The 23,745-nt window shown below is 47.2% G+C and overlaps 1 protein-coding gene across 3 annotated transcripts in view; it reads left to right on the top strand.

The window, feature by feature from the left end:
• Positions 1-23,745, top strand: part of LOC135902248 (protein FAM185A) — a 117,356-nt gene that overhangs the window by 4,846 nt on the left and 88,765 nt on the right. For all 3 annotated transcript variants that reach the window (XR_010564462.2, XM_065432234.2, XM_065432233.2), the window contains exon 2: positions 22,903-23,015. Coding sequence is in view for 2 of the 3 variants with exons in the window: in XM_065432234.2 (XP_065288306.1) it covers positions 22,903-23,015 (113 nt within the window). In the remaining variant the exon portion in view is untranslated. The remainder of the gene's footprint in view (positions 1-22,902; positions 23,016-23,745) is intronic.

Below are 23,745 nucleotides of genomic sequence, written 5' to 3'. Positions count from 1 at the left end.
AATCTCGCCGTTCGCGAGCAAAACCGCCGTCGCACCGGGGCCCGCAAACGGCGTGCGGCGAGTTTCCGTGCCGGACGCTCAAACCGCCCATCGCCGCACCGGATGCATGCGGTTCGTGAAAAACGGGCGGTCGTCGCGATCGGTCACAATTGCATTTACGCTGAAACCGCACGATGCGGTGCTAAGGCCCCTCTATAATTTCCAAGGTAGCGACATCTGCCGCGCGCGCCACCTAGGAAGTTCCTGTAGCAGACGGCGCCCACGCCAAACCGCGGCGCCGCGGCATTCGTGAGGTGAAAAAATATCTGCATACACGCGGAAAGAAAACCTACTGGTGCCTGACTGTGGCGAAAAACGAAAGAAGGACCCGAACTGCTAAATTTATTCCTTTAATTTCAAATGAGTGCTCCAAGAAAATAGCTCAATAGAGCGTAATGAGGGCTTGATCGCCTCGATTCCGCGTGTTTACATTTCATTCGTTTGCGCTCAATCACCGCGCGAGCCTTGGTGATTGCTTACGCTTAATCCCATATGCTCTGTGAAATCTTTTGCATGTAAGTGTGCTGCGTACACATAGCGGTTGCATTGAACGAAGAAGTCGTGTAAAAATGAAGGCTGACAGTCGCTTGGATCGGAAAACTTTCGACAGAACGTCGCTCAAACGTGCGATTCTCAAAGCGCGCGACCCTCACGGCAACTAAACAAAATCCTGTGTGTTTGTGGAAACGAGTGCGCCAACAGTCTTCTTGTCGCTGAGTGTGTCTGTTGTGTAGCGATTACACGACGACTGCTGTGTCTTGTGGTTCAATGCTACGAGCCAGTGCAACTGTCGTGACATGATGAAGAGGCGGTATGGATCGTGTCAGCGTGTCTCCTCGATCGTGTTCGGGCTGCCAGTGCGATCTGATTTCGCGGCACACCAACATCGAGCGTAGTGTATGCACGTGTGTCAATGTGGTTGACTGTTCTCGTAAACCGTGCGACGTCGCCGCGTAAACTTGAATCATGACGCGCATTGTTGTGTTTATCCCTTTTCGCCTCCGTGCACCGCTAAAGCATCGTAAGAATTAGAGTGCCCTTATACGAAACGCACGCTGATTGACCCAGCTATTAATGCACTGTGTTTTGCTGGCAATCCGTGTATCGCTTGTGGCGTTTTTCTTAAGTTCATTTGCAGTTGTGTGTTTTTCATCAGTAAAATGGCATTGCCGATTACTGAAACATCTTCGAGTGCAAGGGAAACTTGGAAGGAACGAGCTCGCAGCTGTATGTAATGTACTTTGATATACTGTATTACGCTTTATTATTTGACGGCCAGTAGCTGTGGCTATGCAGTATTCGTTTTTAAAAACAGAGTAATGCAGGTACTTAGCAATATATTTATTCACATATGCAATGCACAAAATACGATTAGGATATTGGAAATTACATTTTGGTCATGTTGTAAAGCGCAGCTAACAACGCGCGCACAAACAGAGGAAAGTGTAAAAGTAGAATTCACTGCTGAATTTTATTTTTTATCGCACGTAACGCAATGCGGATATTTGTCAGCGAGTTAATGCGTTTCTGCCCCACTATTTACTTGCATGCTAGGTCATACTGCACTTGCTAAGTCAACGGGCTCATAATGCACTAAAATCAGTAATCTCCACCAACTTCGGCCGTCAACATTCATGCGCGCGAATGAAATAATACTGCAGCTCTGCACACACAGGTGTATACTTTCTCTCGCACCTTCGTATCGCTCTACGTTACTTTCCTCGCATAGTCGTGCAGTTACCGACGGTGCAGTCTTTCCGTCCATTTCTATGCAACCAGAATTACCTCCTGGTTAGGTTTTGTTTGCTGCGCGGGATGCAAAATAACCTCTTGTCGTCCTCCGTCTGATCTCGGCACCCATCCGCACAGCAACAAGGCATTTCTGTCCTTCGCATCCTAGGTCATACCGATCTATTCAGCGGGCTCACAGCGAACTAAAATAAATAATCTCCACAAACTTCGGCCCTCAACATTCATGCACGCAAATGAAATACTATCACCGCTCGACACACGCACGTGTATACTTTCTATCGCACCTTTGTATCGTTGTATGTTACTTGCCTCGCATAGTCGTGCTGTTACCGACGGTTCAAAGTCCGTCCGTGCAATTCTGTGTAACCATACTTTTCGTCTGGTTAGGCTCTGGTTGCCGCGCGCGGTGCAAAATAACTTCCTGCCATCCTTCGTCCGGTTTCGGCACCCAACCGCACAGCAACAAGGCATTTCAGACCTCCCGGAACGAAATTATCGCAGCGATGTGCAAAGCACAACAGGCTAAACGCGCGCTCTTCGCCCGGCGCGCAGGAACTTTCATGGCGGCAAAAGGGCGGAGCAAGGTCACATGTCACCGATCAGCCTATCACAGGCGTTGTCGGCTGGATCCAAGCCTGGCGGTACATTTAAATGATTGAGGGACTTTATGCGGTGCGGTTCGCATGCGCCCTCTGGTTGTCCAAATAGGTAACCAGCAACTGGCAACATGCATCAGCGTGTTGGCAGCCTCGAGTGCTGGCGACCAGCAATATTTCGCATCGTGCCAGGATTTTGTTATTACATTTGCTGTATTATTAGTTATTTTTTTATTAATTAGCTCGAGCGGTACGAATGCGCCTGCATCCACACTTCGGTTTGGAGATGCGACGTCTGCTGAAAGCTGGCAAACATTCGGCAGTGCGCAGAGCAACACTGTTCGAAGTCGGCAACTATCGCCAACAGCAGACGACACTAGCATATTTTTGTCGATGTAGGTTGAAGCTTCCGCATCATAGTGAAAACATGACTCCTGCACTGTCACATTCTGTGCTGCATGTGTGGAATTGACGTGGTGACCCACCTTTGGAACAATGTGCAGTCGTCTTACCTGTGCCGCTTTTTTGTTATTTGTTTATTGCTACTGCATAACGTTGCGACAACATATGTCACTATGTGCTCGGTTGTGTAGGCGCGCTGGCGCACTTTTTGTAGCTGTGCTAGCGAAAGCTTGTGTTGTGTTGCCATCTGCTAGCCGCCTGGTTAGCTCAGATGCTGGAGCGGCTGCCCCGGATAGGCGGTGGTCCCGGGTTCAAGTCCCGGACCAGGACAAATTTTTCTGGAACTTTGAGGCTTTTCTTTCGAGGAACCCGTATGGGTTTCCTTGTAGCAATTGCTACGAACGGGTGGATGTCTGATTTTCCCTTTAGTAATGGCTTATGATCCGTGTGAATCTAAAATGGGCTGCCGTACACGTAATCGTGGAACTTTTCCACACCTGCTACAATAGCGAGTGCCTCCTTGTTGATCTGCATGTAGTTTCCCTCGGCAGTAGACAAGGTTTGCGAATAAAATTGGAGCTTTGGTACAGTCTGGCAATGGGGGGCTGAGCACGGCTCCAATACTGTACAGAGATGCATCGCATGCAAGGATCACTGGTTTCCTTTTGTCAAAATGTGTAAGGACTTGTTGGATGCCAAGAGCTGTTTCACACTGACAGAGGCACTCTGTTGCACTCGACCACAGACTCAGGTTGCATGCTTGTCCAGGCGATGTAAAGGCTCAGCAATTGTTTCCTTGCAGGGTTGGGAGGCGTGGTAGAAGTTGATGAGCTCCAGAAAAGCCTGCAGTTCGGTTTTGTTTGCAGGGTGAGGCAGGTTTATGATTGCCTATCTATTGCTTGACATCAGATGGACTGCTTTGACATTGAGTTACACATCAGCAGCATGGATTTCGTAGTGGATTTTCCTGTACAACACAGTTGCTTGAGTTGACGCATGATTTAGCAGGAACTTTGGATAAGGGTTTTCCTGTTCACTGTTTGTTTATATATTTTAAGAAGGCATTCGATGTTGTTCCTCACTCTTTACTTATAGAAAAATTAGAAGTGTATAATATAAACAGTACGGCTGTTAACTGGATAAAAGAATACCTAAATTTAAGAAAACAGAAAGTTGTACTTAATAGCAAAACATCCAGTGAAGTTGATGTGTCCTCTGGCGTGCCCCAAGGATCAGTCATAGGACCGCTTTTGTTTTTTATCTATATAAATTATATTTGCTCTGGTATTTCATCGCAAATCAGGCTATTTGTCGATGATAGTGTTTTGTGCAGGACTATTCATACTACCCATGACTGCAATGTTTTACAAAACGTCCTTTACAAGATAACTGGTGCAACAAGTGGCACATGCTCACTAACTTGAAAAAAACCATTCGTATGCATTTTTCGAGGAAAAGAACAACTCATGACTTCTGTTACTCTTTAAATTCAACCACGATATTATCGGTTCAGGAGCACAAACATCTTGGTGTTTATTTCACACCTGTTCTTTCTAGGAGCCGTCACATTGCTTGCATCACAACTAAAGCATGCCGTGTTCTAGGTTTCCTGCGCAGAAATGCAAAAAAGTTGCCTCTGGAGGCAAAGGTGTCATTGTACAAATCAAATGTCCGATCTGTTCAGGATTATGCTTGTGTTGTGTAGGATCCGTGGTTGGCACATGACGTGAACAGTTTAGAAAGAATTCAAAGCATAGCCGTTCGTTTTGTTTATTCAAATTACACCAGGAATTCCAGTGTTTCATGAGCAAAAGAAAGCCTCGGTTGGGAACCACTTCAGCAGCGCAGGAAATATCTCGGAATGAAACTCTTTCACAACATATTCCACTTTTGAACAGGTATAGATTCCGCGAAATATTTTTCCAAGCCTGATTACGTCTCTCAACAGCTGGACCATGAAAATAAAAATAAAGAAATAGCCTGCAAACCTGAAGCATTTAAAATGTCATTTTTCTCCAGAACCATAAGCCAATGGAACAAGCTACCATCAGATGTCACAACGATTCTCTAACACGATGTATGTACAAACTCTATAGGCCACTGAAGTAAGATAGTGCTTTTGTGTGTATGTACGAGTATGAATGTGTTTCGGGTACATGTTTTGTTTTGCCTGGTTTATTCTTTGTTTCCTTCTCCCCCCCCACTTTGATGCGTACGGGCGCTGCGGGTATTGTGATAAATAAATAAAAAAACAGATAAGGAATCCCAGAAATTACACGCGATCCACACCAATATTGCACTTGTTTTTATTGACTCTCAGCATGCCTTCTTGAAATTGACTGAGGACATTGGGGAGATGGTGAAAAAGCTCTTTACACAAAGCACCAGCAATGATGATGTCATCAAAACACGGAATGACGCCTGGTATGCCACGCAACAGGGTTTCCATCAGATTTCGAAAAATGCCAGGTGCAACACTGACCCCGAACTGAAGTCTTCGGGTGTCAAATGCCCCTTGATCTGTCACGGTAGTTTGTGCGTCCACAACTTCCTTGGTCACTGGCAGCTGCTGGTACACCTAAGCCAAGTCTAGTTTTGCAAATACCTTCCTACCTGATAGGGATGCAAGCAGGTGGCTGATTACCTGCACAGGATACACGCAGGGCTGCAGCGCCTTGTTAATAATGCACTTGTAGTCAGCACAGATGCAGATACAGTCAAACCTTATTATATTGAACATAGATATATTGAATTATTGTTTATATCGAACACTTTCTGTATCACCTGGAAAATCAAATGCATTTTTAATTATCTTATTTCGAGCGGGTCGAACGCGAAATGGATATATCGAATTCCACCACCCCAGACCACGTGCGCTCTGTTGACATGTGGTGAGCTTTCCTGCAACACCCTTGAAAATAGCGGTGGTGTGATGGGCGTTCCCAACTGTTGCGCACTATAGCTGCACACATTGATCATGCCGAGTGCTCCAGTTGAACGTAACGGCGTACACACACGGCGGCTTGGTTAGTTCGACGTCAACGATACATTGCATTTGCTGCACTAACTCCTTCTCAGTGACACGCTCTGCACCTGCCGTGCCTCGCGAGGAAGAGTGGTTTGCATCCACAAAGACGCGTGACAGCATGCACTCACTGGGCTCACTAATAGACACCTTGACAGGCACCACTTAATACTTTGTTATTGACAGTCTTTAAAAATGTTTCGGTTGACGGATGTGGAGATTGCAGTGAAAGTAGCGGCCAAATGAATACATTGCCAAGGTTGATCCCGCAAGCACTGATTTTGCTCCGCTCCCAACTTCAACTGACGCTGTAGCTGCTTTTTGCCCTTCTTCGCCGCTACTGCGGTGCAATAGAAGGCACAGGCCTAACACTTGTGGATCGTTTAAATTATGGTAAGGATGCTGTGGCTAAGCATGCAGTTGCTAATAAGAAGCAGGCTACACTGCTGCAGTACTTTCACCCAAAGAAATAAATGCTTTGTGTGAAGCTTCAAGTGGGCATTTACTGCGCCACAGTAGGTTCATTGATTGATTTGTACAAGTTTTTGATGTGTTTTTTATGTGATTTTATAATAGTGTTCTGGCTCTATCAAACTATTTCGCGATCACTGCGCTGTTTGATATACTAAGGTTTGACTGTATCTCTGTTTGCCTTCAAAGGAGTTACAATAGGTGTTTCCCATTGGGCGTGGTCGATGAGCTCAAGTATACCTGTAGTATCAGCTTATCCAAGTCGGCATCAATTTTGGGGCAGAGCGCAAATGATACTCTCCGAGCCTTCAGGCGCACTGTGAAATGTCCACGTTGAGAGCAAACTGCACCTGTGGTCCACAGTAACAACCCAGTGCTCCATCCAATAAGGAAACGAAATCTCTGAATATGTCAGTGCACGGAGCAGGCTGACATGTTGCACCCCGGTAATACTGATGCCTAATGTCGGGAACCAACCAGACCGAGCAGGCTCGGGCGCTCACTTTTGACGATTACCAGTTTCAGTATCGTGTTTAAATGGTGGAATGTCACCGACTATGCTGATTTCGTGCACAGCAATGTGATTGTGTTGGTAATCTCTCATTACCATATCAAGTGGTTGCAGCTTTGGGAGTCGTCCGTTTGGAAAAATCTTCCTAGATGTGCGATCGGAAATGAGCGAAAACGTAGACTCCAAGTCCACTTCCATTCGGCACGCTGTGCCCTCGATGCTGATGTTGACATAAACCTTCTTGGTGGGTTCCGGCAGCACCTGAATGGAGCTTGGCGCACTGTTGTTGCAGTAAGAGATATTTTCGCAATAGGCACCCTTGAATTGATTCTTGCTTCCGCTTTCCCAGTTTGCTCGTGGGTCGGACTGCCCCTGAGAAAGACATACCCTGGCAACGTGCCCCGTTTTTCCGCAATTTCGGCACTGTGTGTCCCTGAGATGCCAGAGATGGCGCTGAAGTGGCACGCCGCAACTAGCACAGGATCCATCCTGCAGTCTGTCATGGCCCTTCCGTGAATGGGCAATAGCTTGTAAACATAGACTGTCCTCCTCTGTGTTGTCCTGCTCTTTGGCACTGTCCTCCATCGTTCCTTGGTGCACTGGCTCCATTCGTGTTGCGGAAGTGCTAGAGTGGGGCAGAAGGTCAACCTCCCGATCCACTACTTTTGCCGGGACCGGTTCATCCATGGCGCTAGTGAGGGTCACCTCCTGTTTCGTTAAGTTCCTTTTCACCTTTTTGTTCTATAGGCCAAATACAAAACAGACCTGCAATGCAGTGTCGAGGGCCGTGAAATTGCAGTACTGTGCTGAGCTCCGGAACGCTGCAAGGTAACCGGCAGCCAACTCCCCGGGCGCCTTGCCAGTTCGGGTGGTTTCAGGGCAGGATGCTCTTGCAGGGCAGACAGTATTGTTGATGCCATGGTGTTCTTCAACTGTGCTGGCACCATAAGGGCCTTGGCTAACTTGAATGTCATGGGTCGCATCAGCTCAGGAAGGTATACCTCTGCTTGTTGGCATTCTCAATGTCGTGGGATTGCAAAAAGAACTAAAATTGTTGAGTGTAGACCTCCCAGTCCTCCGACCGAGATAAACCGAATGTCTTGATGTAGCCTTTCATGGAGGTGCCCATCAGACTTTCTGGTGGGGGGCTTTGTCCTTTTCCTTCAGTTGGCCTTGATGGTGAATCTGCAATGATGAACTCCCGGTGGTAGCATTCCGTTATTTAGGCACCAATTCCATCCTATTTGCCAGTGTTGTATCGTGGAAGCGACGACACATTGACACGCAGTTCCGACTCAGCTGAAGAAGGTGCACGCAGCCACTTGCTGTGGCTGCTCTTTATTTAATTTTGTGACCCCATAGTCAGAACCAAGCAGTGTTGCCTAAATCATAAAACTACAGTTATGACATGCAAGTAGCTGTATCATGCAAACATAACAGCCATAGTTTGCTATAAAAGCTTGGCATTGCTGGTTTATGTGTGCAACCTAAAAATTACCTTATTACATTCAAGCGTATGTATACGACCATCAAGAATCCAAACTATTATTTTGCATGCTGCAGGCTGCTACTATAATACATCATACAGTTAATCATCGATCGTGAACAAGGTAAGAAATAGCTTTTCTTTTTCTTCAGAAAAAGGATTTAATATTACAGTGGAACCCCGGTTATACGTCCCCCGGTTTTGCGATGACCCGGGTTTTACGACGGATCAGCGCAGTCTCGGCGAAGTCCCCATAGCAGCAATGCATTAAAAACCCCGGTTATCTGACGCAATTTTATGCCTGACCCGCGTGATATGACGACCTTCGCGAAGCGCGGGATGAAACGGCGGACGAAAGAAAACTGCCGTGGGTCTCTTTCCTCGCTCCGCCAGTGGCGTCACCTCTCATCTCGTTGGGGAAGCATTTCTCTCCCACCCACCAACAGCTGCCCGCGACACCCACTGTGCTGAAATAGCGCCTTTTCTTCTTTGCAGTCACTTTCTCCCTCTCTTCTCAGCGGCATTGCCTCTTGTCGCATTAGGGAAGCATTTCTCTCTTTCCAGTTTCCCAGCAGCAGATCGCCGGCAAGGTAGCACGGAGAGGCCTAGGTTTATCGCATGTGTTCTTCGTCATAATCCTAGCGACCAGCATTCAGCGGAGGTTTTGAGTTGTGCGGAGCAACGCAACGCATGATGTCTCGAAAGCATACAGTTCTGTCGCTAAGCGATAAGCTGAATATTATCGAGGAAGCAAAAAAGCGGCACGGAGCCATGAAAGCCAGCATTGCCCGGGACCTTAGGATACCCGAATTTTCGCTTAGGACGATCCTGGCAAACAAAGCGGTGATATTGCAGAATGCCGACAAGTTCGGGCTCAAGCGGAAAGCAGTAAAAGGACAGCATGAGAAGTTAGAAAAAGTTCTCATCAGGTGGCTGCATCAAGCACGGAGCTCTGCGATCAACGTTGGCGGCGCCATTGTAAAAGAAAAGGCGGACCTTGTGGCATTGCGTCTGGGCATCGATGACTTTCAGGCATCCAATGGGTGGCTGGATCGCCTTAAAAAGCGAAACAGGATTGTGTACACACACTTCTGCAGAGAAAGAACTTCCATGGACGTTTCGACAGTGAACGAGTCGATGGAGTCGCTGCCGGAGATGATTGCTGTATACAAGCCCTGTGACGTTTTCATCGCCGATGACAGTGGTATTTTTACCATATGCAGCCCGACCAAACCCTTGTGTTTAAGGGTGACAGCTGTCATGGTGGCAAGCGTAGTATAGAGCATGTGGCGGCACTAGTCCGCTGCGACATCGGACGAGGACAATGACGACGGCATCCGGAACTTCGTCTGTTCACGCGCCGCCACAGAGGACCTCCTTTTGGACATTGCCCAACTCGAGCGAAAGCTCTTGGTTCACGGATCAAACAAGGTACAAAAGAAACATACTGACTTTAAACATTCACGCTGGCTGGCGAGAATCATGGTAGTGCACAGTGGAGTGCCGTAAAGGTTCATTTGAATAAAGCGTGATTGGTACCTGTACTGCAATATTAATTCTTATTGCATTTACATCTTTGGTAATTCGGGTTTCCAAGCCCTGCAGAGTATGTTAGTAGCTTACATTGAAGTTTCTCGTAAATGCTTTGCACGAAATAAGTAGTATTTTTATAGGCATAATTTATGTTCAGATTTTACGGCGCTTGCATTTTATGACGCTTTTTTGCGGTCTCAAGAAGGTTGTGTAATTGAGGTTCCACTGTATTGGCGAAAAAGGTTGTTGGTTTATGTGTTCAGCTTGACACGAATTACCATGCATCTTGTTTATATATAATAGTACCCATATTGGCAAAGAAATAAAGCCAGGGAGTTTAGTTGTCCGAATATCAATATTTATTCGATATTTTACATTCCTTCAGACCAAGTCATTTTCTCTACAGACTTGGCAATAGAATGCTCCCTGCACGAATTGCATTCACATACAGCATCTACATACTGATTTGTAAAACAAATTTCGATTCTAGCTATACCGTTAGAGGAACTGATGAAGGGCTAGTTCCTTAGAGGAACCGATGAATGTCCGCATAGAATTGGTGCTGGTTTTCATAGACTCAATTTTAACATTTTTACCAAACGAAAGAACGTGAATAGTGCTATATTTTTTTTCCCACTCAAACTGGGAAACAAACTGCTTGCAGACAGAGCAAGTATGTTACCTTCGCAAGTAACAGGGTGCTGCATTCAGAAATCTGTATGGCTATGGTGTGACTGTGAACACAGTTTACAGTTCAAATAAAGTGATAAATACGCTGCATGTTGACTGTAATACGGTTGCAGCAGCAGATGATGCGTGCCGCTTGTGACAGGCCTCTGACCGCAGGGTCACATTTGTCATCATGAAGTGGAGAAGCACTGAAGTACGCATCATGTCCGGCAGACAGCGCACCTACCCATCTAGCCACCGTAATGATCGGTAGTGCATGGACTTGCCTAAACTTTGTCCTTCTAGCTTTAAATGGGTTTGCAGCTTTGCAAAGGGATCGTTCCTAAGAAATTACTGCATTATAAACAATTGAAGAGACATTATTAAAATTTTCTGAGAGCAGGATTCAAACACAGGACCTCTATCACAGAAGCCCAATATTGAAATCGTTATGCCATGGATGCACAGACAAGCCGAAGCACTGCAATTAGCAGTGATTATGTGTTCTTTCAGAGTCACCGGCTGTGTGTCCGAACAGGCTTGAATGACGTAATAACATAATCATCATAATAACATAATCATGAAAATTTCTACCAATAATAAGTTTTCCATTACCAAATTACATATGTGCTACTATTTGAATTATAATTGCATTGACTTAGATAATAATTCCCAAGGAATGTATTCTGCCTTATTAGGGAGTGGATCCCCGCAGGGGCGTCTGTGTCAGCAGGCATTTGGTGTGTTGCAATACCACGTATACCAGTTTTTACTAAAGATACTAGTTGTCCCCTACCATTAATGTCTAGTAACATAGTATCTGTAATGCCGGCCATCACCTTCTCCGTAATTAAGTAATTGATAACCTCAAACTATCTTCATCCACCAGTGTCGATGGTATTAACTCGAAACTGTTAAAAATACTAAGCATATCTCAGCTGCATTTTTGTGTCTCTTAATTTCTCAGTCACTTTCAGCAGGTTTCATCCCTTATGAGTGGAAAGTAGAAAAGGTCATTCCTATGTACAAGGGAGGCAACAGGAATAACGCACTAAATTATCGCCCCATCTCCTTAGCAAGTCTCGCATGTAAGATAATGGAGCACGTCATTTACTCACTCATCGTGGACCGTTTAGACGCCAACAATTTTTTTCATCCTGCTCAGCATGGATTTCATAAGGGCTTTTCTTGCGAGACCCAACTAGCTCTTTTCCCTCATGACCTTCATTCGAATCTTGACTGTAATAATCAAACTGATGCTATCTTCCTCTAATATGAAAAAGCTTTTGACAAAGTCCCTCACCGTCACTTATTACATAAACTTTCTTTCTTGAATTTAGACATGGATGTATTAAAATGTCTAGAAACGTTCCTCGCTAACCGCGAGCAATTCGTTACTATCAACGACCAGTCCTCCGTCAACCTCCCGGTATCATCAGGTGTCCCTCAGGGGTCTGTTCTTGGACCACTTCTATCTTTAATATACATCAATGACTTACCCCTTCATGTAACTTGCAAAATTTAGATGTTCGCTGATGACTGCGTGCTTTATCATACCATTAACAGTGACACTAACGGAGACAATTTGCAACAAAATCTCAACCATGTACAGTCTTGGTGTGCCCATTGGCTAATGACTCTTAATTCCAAAAAAATGTAAACATAAGTCATTTACTCCTAGTCGTACACCCTTCTTGCCTTCTTACACAATAGCCAACAATCGGATTGAAACGGTAAAATCACTCTAGTAACTAAGCGTCTTAATTTCCTGTGATCTTAACTGGCGCACGCATATCAACACCATAGTATCATCGGCGAACAAAACACTCGGTTTTATGAGGCGCCACTTGCGTCATGCGCCTCAGGATGTCAGACGTGGCGTACAAATCACTTATCAGGCCTAAAGTCGAATATGCGTCGCCAATCTAAAACCCGTATCAAAAATATCTCGTAAACGCACTTGAGCTTTTCCAAAATCGTGCGGTAAGATACATTCATTCATCCTACTCATATGACGTAAGCATATCATCTTTAAAAGAGTAATCTGAGTTAGAGTCTCTCTCGCACCGTCATAAAATAGCCAGCATTGGTCTTTTTCATAAGTTTTTCTACAGTTCTCTTAATCGTGTGCCATACATCATTCCACCCGCAAGAATATCGCAACGCGCTAGTCATCCACTCCAAGTTTTAAAACCACGCTCACACACAACTACCTTCTCTGCTTCTTTTTTTTCGCGAACAGCAGCTGATTGGAATGCCCTTCCCCACCATGTTGTATATACAAATAATCACCATGTGTTCATTGCTGAGGTTGCTTCTATTTTCTTGAATTAATTACCTTATTGTACAAATTTGTCATCTACAGTACATTTTTGATTGTATGCAATCTATCTACCTTTTTCCAAATGTTCCACTAGTTACTGAAGTGAATTGTTCATTGCCACTGTTTCTTCTCTTCAGCCAAATTAAATGTTGCTTTTTATTCTAATCGACAATTTGACACGAGTATGTACTTGTTTATACAAAGTATCTACCGCTTTTCAGATGTTTCGTTTGTTATCATGTTGAATTTTTGTTACAAGATGTACCCCACCCCTTATGTAACACCCCTGATAAAGGGGCCTTTAAGGAAATAAACTGACCTGACCTGACTGACCTGTATGAACTTTGAATGTTAAATTTTGGAAAGGAGACAAAGAAAAGAACATGTATCGAGCACTGGTTATCGACAGAAAATTTATTCCAATTAACATGAATATACTGATCATAAATACAGAGCATCACATATACTTCTACAGAAATATGAGATACATACTCGAGAAATCAATACTAAAGTATATACACACTGTTGCCAAACCAACCCACCCTGCTTATATTCAGGTGGACTTCATTTCCAAACTCTCGGGCTTTACCAAGTCGATGAACTTCGATCTCACTGTCCCTGCACTTCAGTCACCCTTCATAGTCACCTGTATAGTTTTCTTTCTTTTTTATATTCACATAGTTTTACCCCTCATGCTGATGACCTTTTTGAGCATGCAGCACAAATGAATTTAAAGAAAATGCAGTGGAGCCAACAAGTTGGTATCTATATACAGTAAAGCTTTGTGTGAGTGCATAAAGAGTCGAAACATGAGTATGCACACACACACGTGGGCGCACACGAATTATGCCAAGCCATTTGTTAAGTGGAGTTGCTGACTACTAGTGAGTACGATGGACACCTTGAACACATCATGGTTTCAGAGGCAGCATGTGCATAAATAGGTACAACAATTCGAATCCATTCTATCTGCAAGGTGCACTTACTTCCTCATTACCATACAGCTGCGGATGCGTGAAGGCAAGATTTCTGGTTCTTTTTATTTTCTTTCCTCCCCGTGGCCAGCACTGCCGCTGCTGTGGATGCGCAGAGGCGAGTGCCATCTGGTGTTGCAAGGAACCTCACAGCTCACAGCACGAAGCATGAGAAACATGCGCCGGAGCGTGTCGTATTGTCACGTGGTCGTGACGTCAAAGAACACAGTAGCAATACTGTGATAGGCAAAACTAGCTTTTATTGGGCAAACCTGTGCCCACAAAATCCGCTACACTTAAAGCACAACGAGAGTGGCGAACACAGTCGGCGATCGCCGAAAATCTGATCAACGGGTCAAGCGCGTCGGCTTTTATACATCAATCGTCGAATGTTCCAGACTAATCGTTGGGACCCGCATGCCTTCTACAAAGTTCTACATTATTCTCGTCGCGTACACATGTAATCAGATGACACAAGTTTCGGTCACAGACAGTGGATGGAACCATCGATAACATTCCAGAAACTTCCCACAACTGCAAGCGCATCCTGCGCTATGCGATAACATTTGTTAGGCGGTGAAACGTGTCGCCCGATAAAGAAAAATACACGTGTTAATACCCCCCCACTTGAGAAGCGTCGACCTGATGCTGCAAACAAATGAAAGTAATAAAGAAAAGCACTCATAGCAAAGAAAACAAAAATAAGGAAGTTCGTCAGCGTGCGTAAAAGGGCTTCAGATCGTGCCCTGCGCCGCTGTGACTGCGAAATGCCGCCTGGCACGACCTCATAGTCCAGCTCGCCAACCTGTCGGGCGATCTTGTAAGGTCTGAAATAATGTCGTAATAGTTTCTCACTGAGTCCTCATCGACGTATTGGGGTCCAAACCCAAACACGGTCACTGGGCTGGTACTCGACGAAGCATCGTCGGAGGTTGTAGTGTCGGCAGTCGGTACACTGCTGGTTCTTGATCCGTAAGCGGGGGAGCTGTTGGGCTTCTTCGGCACGCTGGAGATAGGTAGCGACGTCAAGATTCTCCTCCTCGGTGACGTGCGGCAGCATGGCGTCGAGCGTCGTCATCGGGTTCCTGCCGTAAACCAGCTTAAACGGCGTGATCTGTGTTGTTTCTTGCACCGTTGTGTTGCAAGCGAAGGTTACGTATGGCAGGACGGCATCCCAGGTCTTGTGTTCGACGTCGACGTACATTGCTAGCATGTCGGCGAGGGTTTTATTCAGGCGCTCCATAAGACCACTCGTCTGTGGGTGGTAGGCAGTTATCCTTCTGTGCCTTGTCTGACTGTACTGAAGAATGGCTTGGGTGAGCTCCGCTGTAAAGGTCGTTCCTCTGTCAGTGATGAGGACTTCTGGGGCGCCATGTCACAGCAGAATGCTTTCAACGAAACATTTTGCCACTTCGGCTGCGCTGCCTTTCGGCAGAGCTTTAGTTTCAGCAAAGCGGGTGAGGTAGTCCGTCGCCACGATGATCCACTCATTTTCGTACGTTGACGTCGAAAACGGTCCCAACAAGTCCATCCTGATATGCTGAAAAGGTCGGCAAGGAGGCTTGATCGGCTGTAGTAATCCGGCTGTCCTTGTGGGTGGTGTCTTGCGTCACTGGCAGTCTTGGCATGTCTTGACGTAATGGGCAACGTCGGCGGTTAGGCGGCCAGTAATACCTTTCATGTATCCTCGATAGCATCCGGGAGAAGCCAAAGTGCCCGACGGTCGGATCATCATGTAGGGCGCGCAGTACTTCTGGATGCAGCGCCAACGGAACAACAAGAAGGTAGTTGGCGCGGACTGGTGAAAAGTTCTTCTTTACGAGTAGATTGCTTTGAAGTGTGAAGGAAGATAATCCGCGCTTAAAGGCCCTGGGGACAACGTCGGTGTGCCCTTCCAAATATTCCACGAGGCCTTCGAGCTCCGGGTCTGCCTGTTGCTGTTCAGCGAAGTCTTCTGCGCTTATCATTCCAAGGAAGGCGTCATTCTCGTCATCTTGCGGTGGCGGGTCAATGGGGGCGCGTGATAGGCAATTGGCATCGGAGTGTTTTCGTCCGGACTTGATGTCATATTCTTGTAGTCTGAGGCTCCACTGTGCTAGTCGTCCTGAAGGATCCTTTATATTCGCTACCCAACACAACGTGATGGTCGCTGACGACTTTGAATGGTCTGCCATAAAGATAAGGGCAAAATTTAGCTGTAGCCCAAACGATGGCGAGGCATTCCTTTTCGGTCGTAGAATAGTTGCCTTCCGCTTTTGACAGCGACTGGCTAGCGTAAGCTATCACCTGTTCGACTCCGTTTCTCCTCTGGACTAGAACGGCACCGAGGCCTAGGCTACTGGCGTCAGTATGGATTTCTGTATTGGCGTACTCGTCGAAGTGCGCATGTACCGGCGGCGACTGCATGCGTCGTTTGAGTTCTTCAAATGCGTCGACCTGCGGCGTTTCCCACTTGAACTCAACATCACATTTGGTTAGATGTGTTAGCGGCTCCGCAATGCGTGAAAGGTCCTTGACAAAGCGCCTATAGTAGGCACACATGCCAAGGAATCTGCGCACTGCCTTCTTGTCGGTTGGCTGCGGGAATTTTGCGATGGCAGCTGTCTTCTGTGGGTCGGGGCGTACTTCTGATTTGCTGATGACGTTGCCTAGGAACAAAAGCTCATCGTAAGTGAAGCGGCACTTTTCCAGCTTCAGAGTGAGCCCTGATGACTTAATGGCCTCTAACACTGTCGCAAGCCGCCTAAGGTGATCGTCAAAATTTCCGGCGAAGACAACGACGTCATCCAAGTAAACAAGGCACGTCTGCCACTTCAATCCTGCTAAAACCGTGTCCATCACGCACTGGAACATCGCAGGCGCTGAGCACAGTCCGAATGGCATAACCTTGAACTCGTAGAGGCCGTCTGGGGTGATGGAGGCCGTCTTTTCGCCATCTCTTTCGTCGACTTCTATTTGCCAATAGCCAGACTTCAGGCCCATCGACGAGAAGTATTTAGCGATGCAGAGCCGATCCAATGCATCTTCTATTCGTGGGAGGGGGTATACGTCCTTCTTTGTTATCATGTTCAGACGACGATAATCGACGCAGAAACGTAGGGTTCCGTCCTTTTTCTTCACCAAGACTACAGGAGATGCCCACGGGCTTTTGGACGGCTGGATGATGTCGTCGCGCAGCATTTCTTCGACTTGGCGCCTTATAGCCTCACATTCTCGTGTGGAAACTCGATAAGGGCTCTGGCGAAGTGGTCAAGCACACTCTTCGGTTATTATGCGATGCTTTGCGACTGGCGTTTGTCGAATCCTTGATGACTTCGAAAAGCACTCTTTGTATCGTCGAAGTAAGCTTCTCAGCTGTTGTTGCTTAAAGGGACACTAAAGGTTACTATTAATCAACGTGGACTGTTGAAATACCATCACAGAAACCTCGAAACGCTTGTTTCGTGCCAAGGAGAGACCTATTTTAAGAGAAAATGCGTTCTGAAGCGTCCGCGTACCTCTAGCGCAGTTCAAATCGCCCGCCCTCCGATCGAGGAGTACTGACATCATGTTCTCATAGTGACGTTGCGCCATCGGTGAGTAGAACGGCGTCCGCAGACGGCGCTACGGCTTTTCTGCGCAAAACGCAAACGCGCGGCCAGAAACAGAGCCAAGGCAGAGCCGACAGCAGAGCGAAAGCGGGAGTATGGTGGCTAGCGGAAGGAGAAACGAATTACGTCCCACATTACGTCCCACGGCACATGGAGAGTCCGTTTTCATTAAACTATAGGCTGCGGCGAGCTCGCAGCGTGGTCGGCGTGGTCTGTGAGCCTTTTCGCACTCGCAACAGGGCATAAAAAAGTGCGAATCGACGCAAAACTCGGCCTAGAAACGTGCTTCGCCACAGCCAGGGCTCAATACGACCCAAGCTGGCATGACCCAGATGTCGTTTCCCGCACCGCCACCAGGCGCCGCTACTATGCCTCAAACTCCAGCGCAAGACGCCCATAAGCTGGTACTTCATTCTATGACGCAAACTTCGACGCTCGTCGCAATGGACCCTGACACCGACAGATTGGTTCGCGATGGTGGGCTCAACTTCAGTGATTTGAGCACCGACGAGCGCGACCTGCTGCTGAGGGCTCGCACTGCCGGCGTCGTTGTGTACTACGACGGCGGCCTCGACACCGGCTCTCCAGAGCGGGAAAGTAACGAGGGCTTCCCACGACATCACATGGACGTGGCATTCTCGCTGCTTGTTCCAAATGAAAGTTTCGCGAGCCAGCAGAACCCTCACAGCACGACGCGATAACGAAAGTACTGAAACTCCAAAGCGTGCGTGGCGCAGAGTCGAGCGAAAACGAAACCTTTCGAACACCCATATTACTGAAGGGTAACGTCAAAATGTTATTTTTTCCTAGAATCGAATAGATGTAGACAAGTAGCAATTTTTCCGTCTTATAATTGAATGAAATGATATTTTTAATACGAGTAGTTGAGTATTAGTTACACAAATTATGAGGAGTCCTTTCGTCATCGGGCTAGTACCGGAATGTCGCTGGGGGGTCTCAAATCGTGTCATGCATTTACCTCAATTTCTCGGTTACTAAAGCTCTGTTCGCGATTAAATTGACGCCTTAGACATTCCAGAACATTGCTCTACCACTTTAACTTGAGTTTCTGGTAACCTTTAGTGTCCCTTTAATCATGGGGAGGCTTGGATTTATGTCGAACTCTGGTTCGGAAACTACGGTCGTCGGGGTAGATGCGGCAGAATCTGAGAGGACAAACGCATTGCTGGTTTCCAGAATTTCATCGATGTATGCGATCGTCGTGCCCTTGTTGATGTGCTTGAACCCTTGGCTGAAGTTTGTCAGCAACACTTTCGTGTTTCCTCCGTGCAGTCGAGCAATTCCTCTAGCGACGCAAATTTCACGGTTGAGCAGTAGACGTTGGATGCCTTCGATGACGCCTTCTACATCAGCGGATATTTCTGTGCCAACTGAAATAACAATGCTCGAGCGAGGCGGGATGCTAACTCGATCATCGAGCACACTGAAGGTGTGGTGACTACGAGAGCTCTCCGGCGATATCGCTTGATCTTCTGACAGCGTTATCGATTTTGACTTCAGGTGTATGATTGCGCTGTGTTGGTTCAGAAAGTCCATGCCGAGAATGACGTCTCGTGAACACTATTGGAGGATAACGAAGGTGGCAGGGTAAGTCCGGTCATGAACGGTTATTCTTGCCGTGCAGATTCCAGTCGGCGTAATGAGGTGTCCTCCAGGGGTTCGAATCTGAGGGCCTTCCCATGTAGTTTTAACTTTCTTCAACTGGGCGGTGATGTGTCCACTCATTACGGAGTAATCGGCTCCTGTGTCCACTAAGGCGGTAACTGCGTGGCTGTCGAGAAGCACGTCGAGGTCGGTGATTCTTTGTCTGGCCTTGCAGTTAGGTCTCGGCGTCGGATTACGGCTGCGCGTGTTGAACTGAAGCTGGAACATCGTGTCGTCAGGCCGTCTTTCGTTGTCGTATTCTTTGCTTCCAGACTTCGTCGGGACGACGGCATGTCGTTATGTCGTCGAGGTAGTTTCTTCGGTGTCTTCGTCGTCGGCGGAGGACCTTCGTCAGTTCGATGAACAGCAACCACACCTGCATCGGTTGCTGCTTTTACTTTTCCGGATATGGGCTCGCTGACCGGCGCCGGGCTGAGCCAGTGTATGGTCGGCACTGCGGCGACAGGTAGCGGCCTGGTGATGGCGAACGTGACGGTCGTCGAGAGGTCCACTGATTAGCGGTGAGGTAGTCGGCGATATCACGAGGGCATTCACCTTGTTGCAGGCACGGAGCGTTGACGGCGAAACCTCGCAGTCCCATCTCCCGGTATGGGCATCATCGGTAGATGTGACCCGCTTCTCCGCAGTGGTAGCAGAGCGGGCGGTGGTCAGGAGGGCGCCAAACGTCTGTCTTCCACGGGTAGCTGCGCTGGGCGACGGGTGGGCGTGCTGGCGGCGGCGGCAGTGGTCGACGGAATTGCGGCGTTACGGGGCCCTGGCGCGGTCGTGGAGGGGGACCTTGATGGCGGGCGACGGCAGCGTAGGTTATTGCTTGCGGCTGAGGCTGCGGCGATTCAGGGGCTACTCCGAGTTGTTGTTGGAGCTGCTCACGTACGGCGTCAGCAATCGAAGCCTTTTGAGGCTGTGATGATCGGAACAGCTTCTGTAGCTGCTCCCGCACGACTGCTCGGATAGTCTCGCGTAGGTTGGTGGCCAGTGACTGAACTCTGGCGTAGTTTGTCGAGTTCGCGTGGCGGTCGAATTGCCGGTTTCGCATCTCGAGTGTCTTCTCGATGCTGGTGGCCTCGCGAAGAAACTCGTTGACGGTCTTCGATGGGCTTCGTACCATTCCGACAAAAAGTTCCTCCTTCACACCACGCGTGAGTAGGCAGACTTTCTTCTCCTCAGGCATTTCAGGGTCAGCGTGGCGGAATAGACGGCCCATTTCCTCCGTGAAGATCGCGGTTGTCTCGTTAGGTAGCTGCACCCGGGTTTCTAATAGCACTTGGGCTCGTTCTCGGCACATGACGCTTGCGAATGTCTGCAGGAAGCCGCTTCGGAACAGTTCCCAGGTCGTTAAGGTGGCTTCTCGGTTCTCGAACCACGTTCTGGCTGCGTCTTCCAATGTGAAGAAGACATGTCACAGTTTGTCGTCACTGTTCCAGTTGTTAAATGTAGCGACTCTCTCATACGTCTCAAGCCTGCTTTCCGGGTCCTCGAACGTTGAACTGCGGAACGTCGGAGGCTCCCTGGGCTGCTGCAGCATGACGAGGGATGCTGGGGCTGCCATTGGGGTGGACTTGCTGGTGACCTTCCTGGTCGTCTCAGGCAAAAGTCCGTGCTCTGGAGGCAGTCCTTGCAGCCTGCGGCTACCTCGCTGGTTCTTAGCGACGTTGGTGTTGTCTTTCGCGTGAGGGCTTGGGTCACGGCTTTGTGGGGGCGTCCGGTACATGAACGCAAAGCACCTCCACCAGATGTCACGTGGTCATGACGTCAAAGAACACAGCAGCAATACTGTGATAGGCAAAACTAGCTTTTATTTGGCGAACCTGTGCCCACATAACAGGCTACACTTAAAGCACAACGAGAGCAGCGAACACACTCGGCGATCGTCGAAAATCTTATCAACGGGTCAAGCGCGTCGGCTTTTATACATCAATCGTTGAATGTTCCAGACTAATCGCTGGGACCTGCACGCCTTCCACAAAGTTCTACATTATTCGCGTCGTGCACACATGTAATCAAATTACACAAGTTTCGGTCACAGACAGTGGATGGAACCATCGATAACATTCCAGAAACTTCCCACACATGCAAGCGCGTCCTGCGCTGTGCGATAACATTTGTTAGGCAGTGAAACGTGTCGCCTGATAAAGACAAGTGCACGTGTCAGTATATAAAAGGCAGCCAAGGAAGCTGAAGATGGCTGCTAGACTTGCTGATTGCTTATACTTCTCGCCATGACACCATCAAATGTTCTCAATTTTATCTATTGTACGGTCGCAAACGGACCTTGCCTCTCAATACTGCACTTCCCCCTGCTGCTACTTCAAGAAGCGAGTACAACTGTGAAGCACAGCTTTTACCTGGTGCACTCGTGCTCCTGTGGTCACCCTCTTGTCATGTCAGACTTTCAGAGAAGCTCCTTTCCCAATACATGGGGCCCTACCATGTGACGCCAGTAACTAATGAAATTGCTCCTGTCACTTCTGCCTCACCTTGTACTCTGACATCCACTTCTGTCATACGTATCATTAGGCTCAAGGCCTACTACACTGCTTCTGAGCCCGACCTTTAGTTGCACTGGGATGGCACATTTGCCACCAGGCTTAGTTAGATGACGTTTGGAAGCTAGTGTGGGCTTTTGCCTTTTGGTCAAATGCATTGTATTCACTTTGTAAATATACTTGTATAAGCTTCTTGTATGCATCTTCCCACATAACAATTTGGTGCTGTACAAAAATTCTTTATGTTATTTTCTGTCAGAAACTTGGTGAATGTTTCTGACGTGAACTGAGTTCTGTTGTCTGTCACAATGGTTTTCGATATGCCTAGCCAGCAGAAGATTTCATGCTCATGTAACCGCTGATTGCACTGTGGCATAATGCACTGGAATTGCTTCGATCCATTTTTAATGTGAATCTATGGCCACTAGGATCATGGTGTTATGCGTAGGACCCACATAATCCAAATGTACATACGTATGACCAATTCTCGTGTGTTAGTGGCCAGCTTACTAGTATTTTCTCTGGTGGTGCTGTGCTTGCTTGTATGCACATAGTGTAATTCCTACTAATTTGTTTGATAGCTGCATTGATGCTGAGTCACCATGAGACCGTACGGGTCGGGTCGTGCAGCAGTTGCAGCATGCCGCCGCGGGCAGGTTTGGGAGTCACGACTGTGTGACCCCAGTAAATGAGACCTTTATAAATGTTTGTCTCAGTCTTTCATGTGGAGTATGGTTCCAACCGCAAATCAGGTGCTTTGCACTCCTTTGGCCAACCATGAAGATTGTAAGACTTGACATTTGAGCACTTGATCTTTCTCGGTCAACTCTTCCGTTGCTTGTGATGAAAGAGGTGTATCATCCAGCTGCTACAGTGAGTGTAGCTCCTCTGACGTGTCCTCAGTGGTCTCTAGAAGAAACAGACCTAGTGCGTCTGCATTCAGGTTGTCTGTGCCAGGCTTGTACTCTATCTTGTGTTGGTATGCTCCCAGCAGCAAGGACCAACACTGAACTTGTGTGGCAGCCATAATGAGTGTGGAACTATCTTCACAAAGAGTTCAGTTTTTTCAAGTAATATTTGTAGGAAGTTAGTATGTAGTTGGCGCCTAACCTTCCTGGTTCTTGCACTGTCTTCTTGTGGGCTATACAGCACTGCATTCTTGTGTTAACAGCCAAATAGCCCAAGCACTTGCCCCGCATTTTGCTGTTCTTTCTGTTATCTGTCTGAGCACTGTTTTTGTGGCAGACTAAGAAAACAATGAACTAGTATAACATAAGTTCTCACTGTCCTCGTATGCACGCACTGAGTTAAATATGCAACATGACTTCAGTGTGCCTTTTTTATTGTACCATCTTGCAGGTATCGATGTAGACCTATCTCGATGTGCCCAGGCAGTGCTTGAAAACCTAGTACTGGACCAGTGCAGAGTGATGACACATGGATCAGGGGACATTACACTGTCCAATGTCAAGGTACTTCTCAAAGCTTTCTAGATCAGTGCTGCAAGTAGTGCATAGTTTGTATGCAATATATCATGTAAAAGTGCCGAACAACCATGGCAGAATAATCTCCTTAATGCAGATGGCCTAGTTGCAAACAGAGAACAACTTTGTAGTGTCCCGTGGACGGTGATGCTGTTTATTTTATAGAAGCATAAATAGCAGCCTAACTAAAAAGACCCTGTCGCTCTTATCTCTGGAGTAAGTTCATGGATGGCATGCTCAATTTAGGCATTTTGCTCCATATGCACATTTAAACTTTATCAACCACATAGCACATCCTGCGGTTATCATCTACATCCATATCATTCAGCATGAACCAACTGGCCAAGCAAGCAGCACTTCTACAATTCAGCACACTTTCTTGTCTTAGTTGTTACTAAAGTAAGCTTTCATTGATTTTTATATATGGAAATTTCAGTTTTTGTAAGACATAGCAACTAGATGTGGCCTCGCATGAGCACAACATGTCTTTGATACCTTCAACAGGCACAGGTCTTCTGATAAGCATATGCATGCATGCTGTTGGCATGTGCATTGAACTTGCGGGTCACTAGCCACTCCATTTCATTTTGTTTTTTATTGGGACCACTACCCTAATGATGCGATTCTCTGCCATGGTTTGCTGACCACCGATTCTCTTATGCTACTACTGGTATCTATCTGCCTGTGGTGTCTCAATGCCATCTTTGAAATTGTACGG

This window comes from Dermacentor albipictus, chromosome 6, assembly GCF_038994185.2.
Source record: "Dermacentor albipictus isolate Rhodes 1998 colony chromosome 6, USDA_Dalb.pri_finalv2, whole genome shotgun sequence".
NCBI lineage: Eukaryota > Metazoa > Arthropoda > Arachnida > Ixodida > Ixodidae > Dermacentor > Dermacentor albipictus.
Note: the sequence above shows the minus strand (reverse complement) of the source record. Positions and strands in the feature narration are given on the sequence as shown.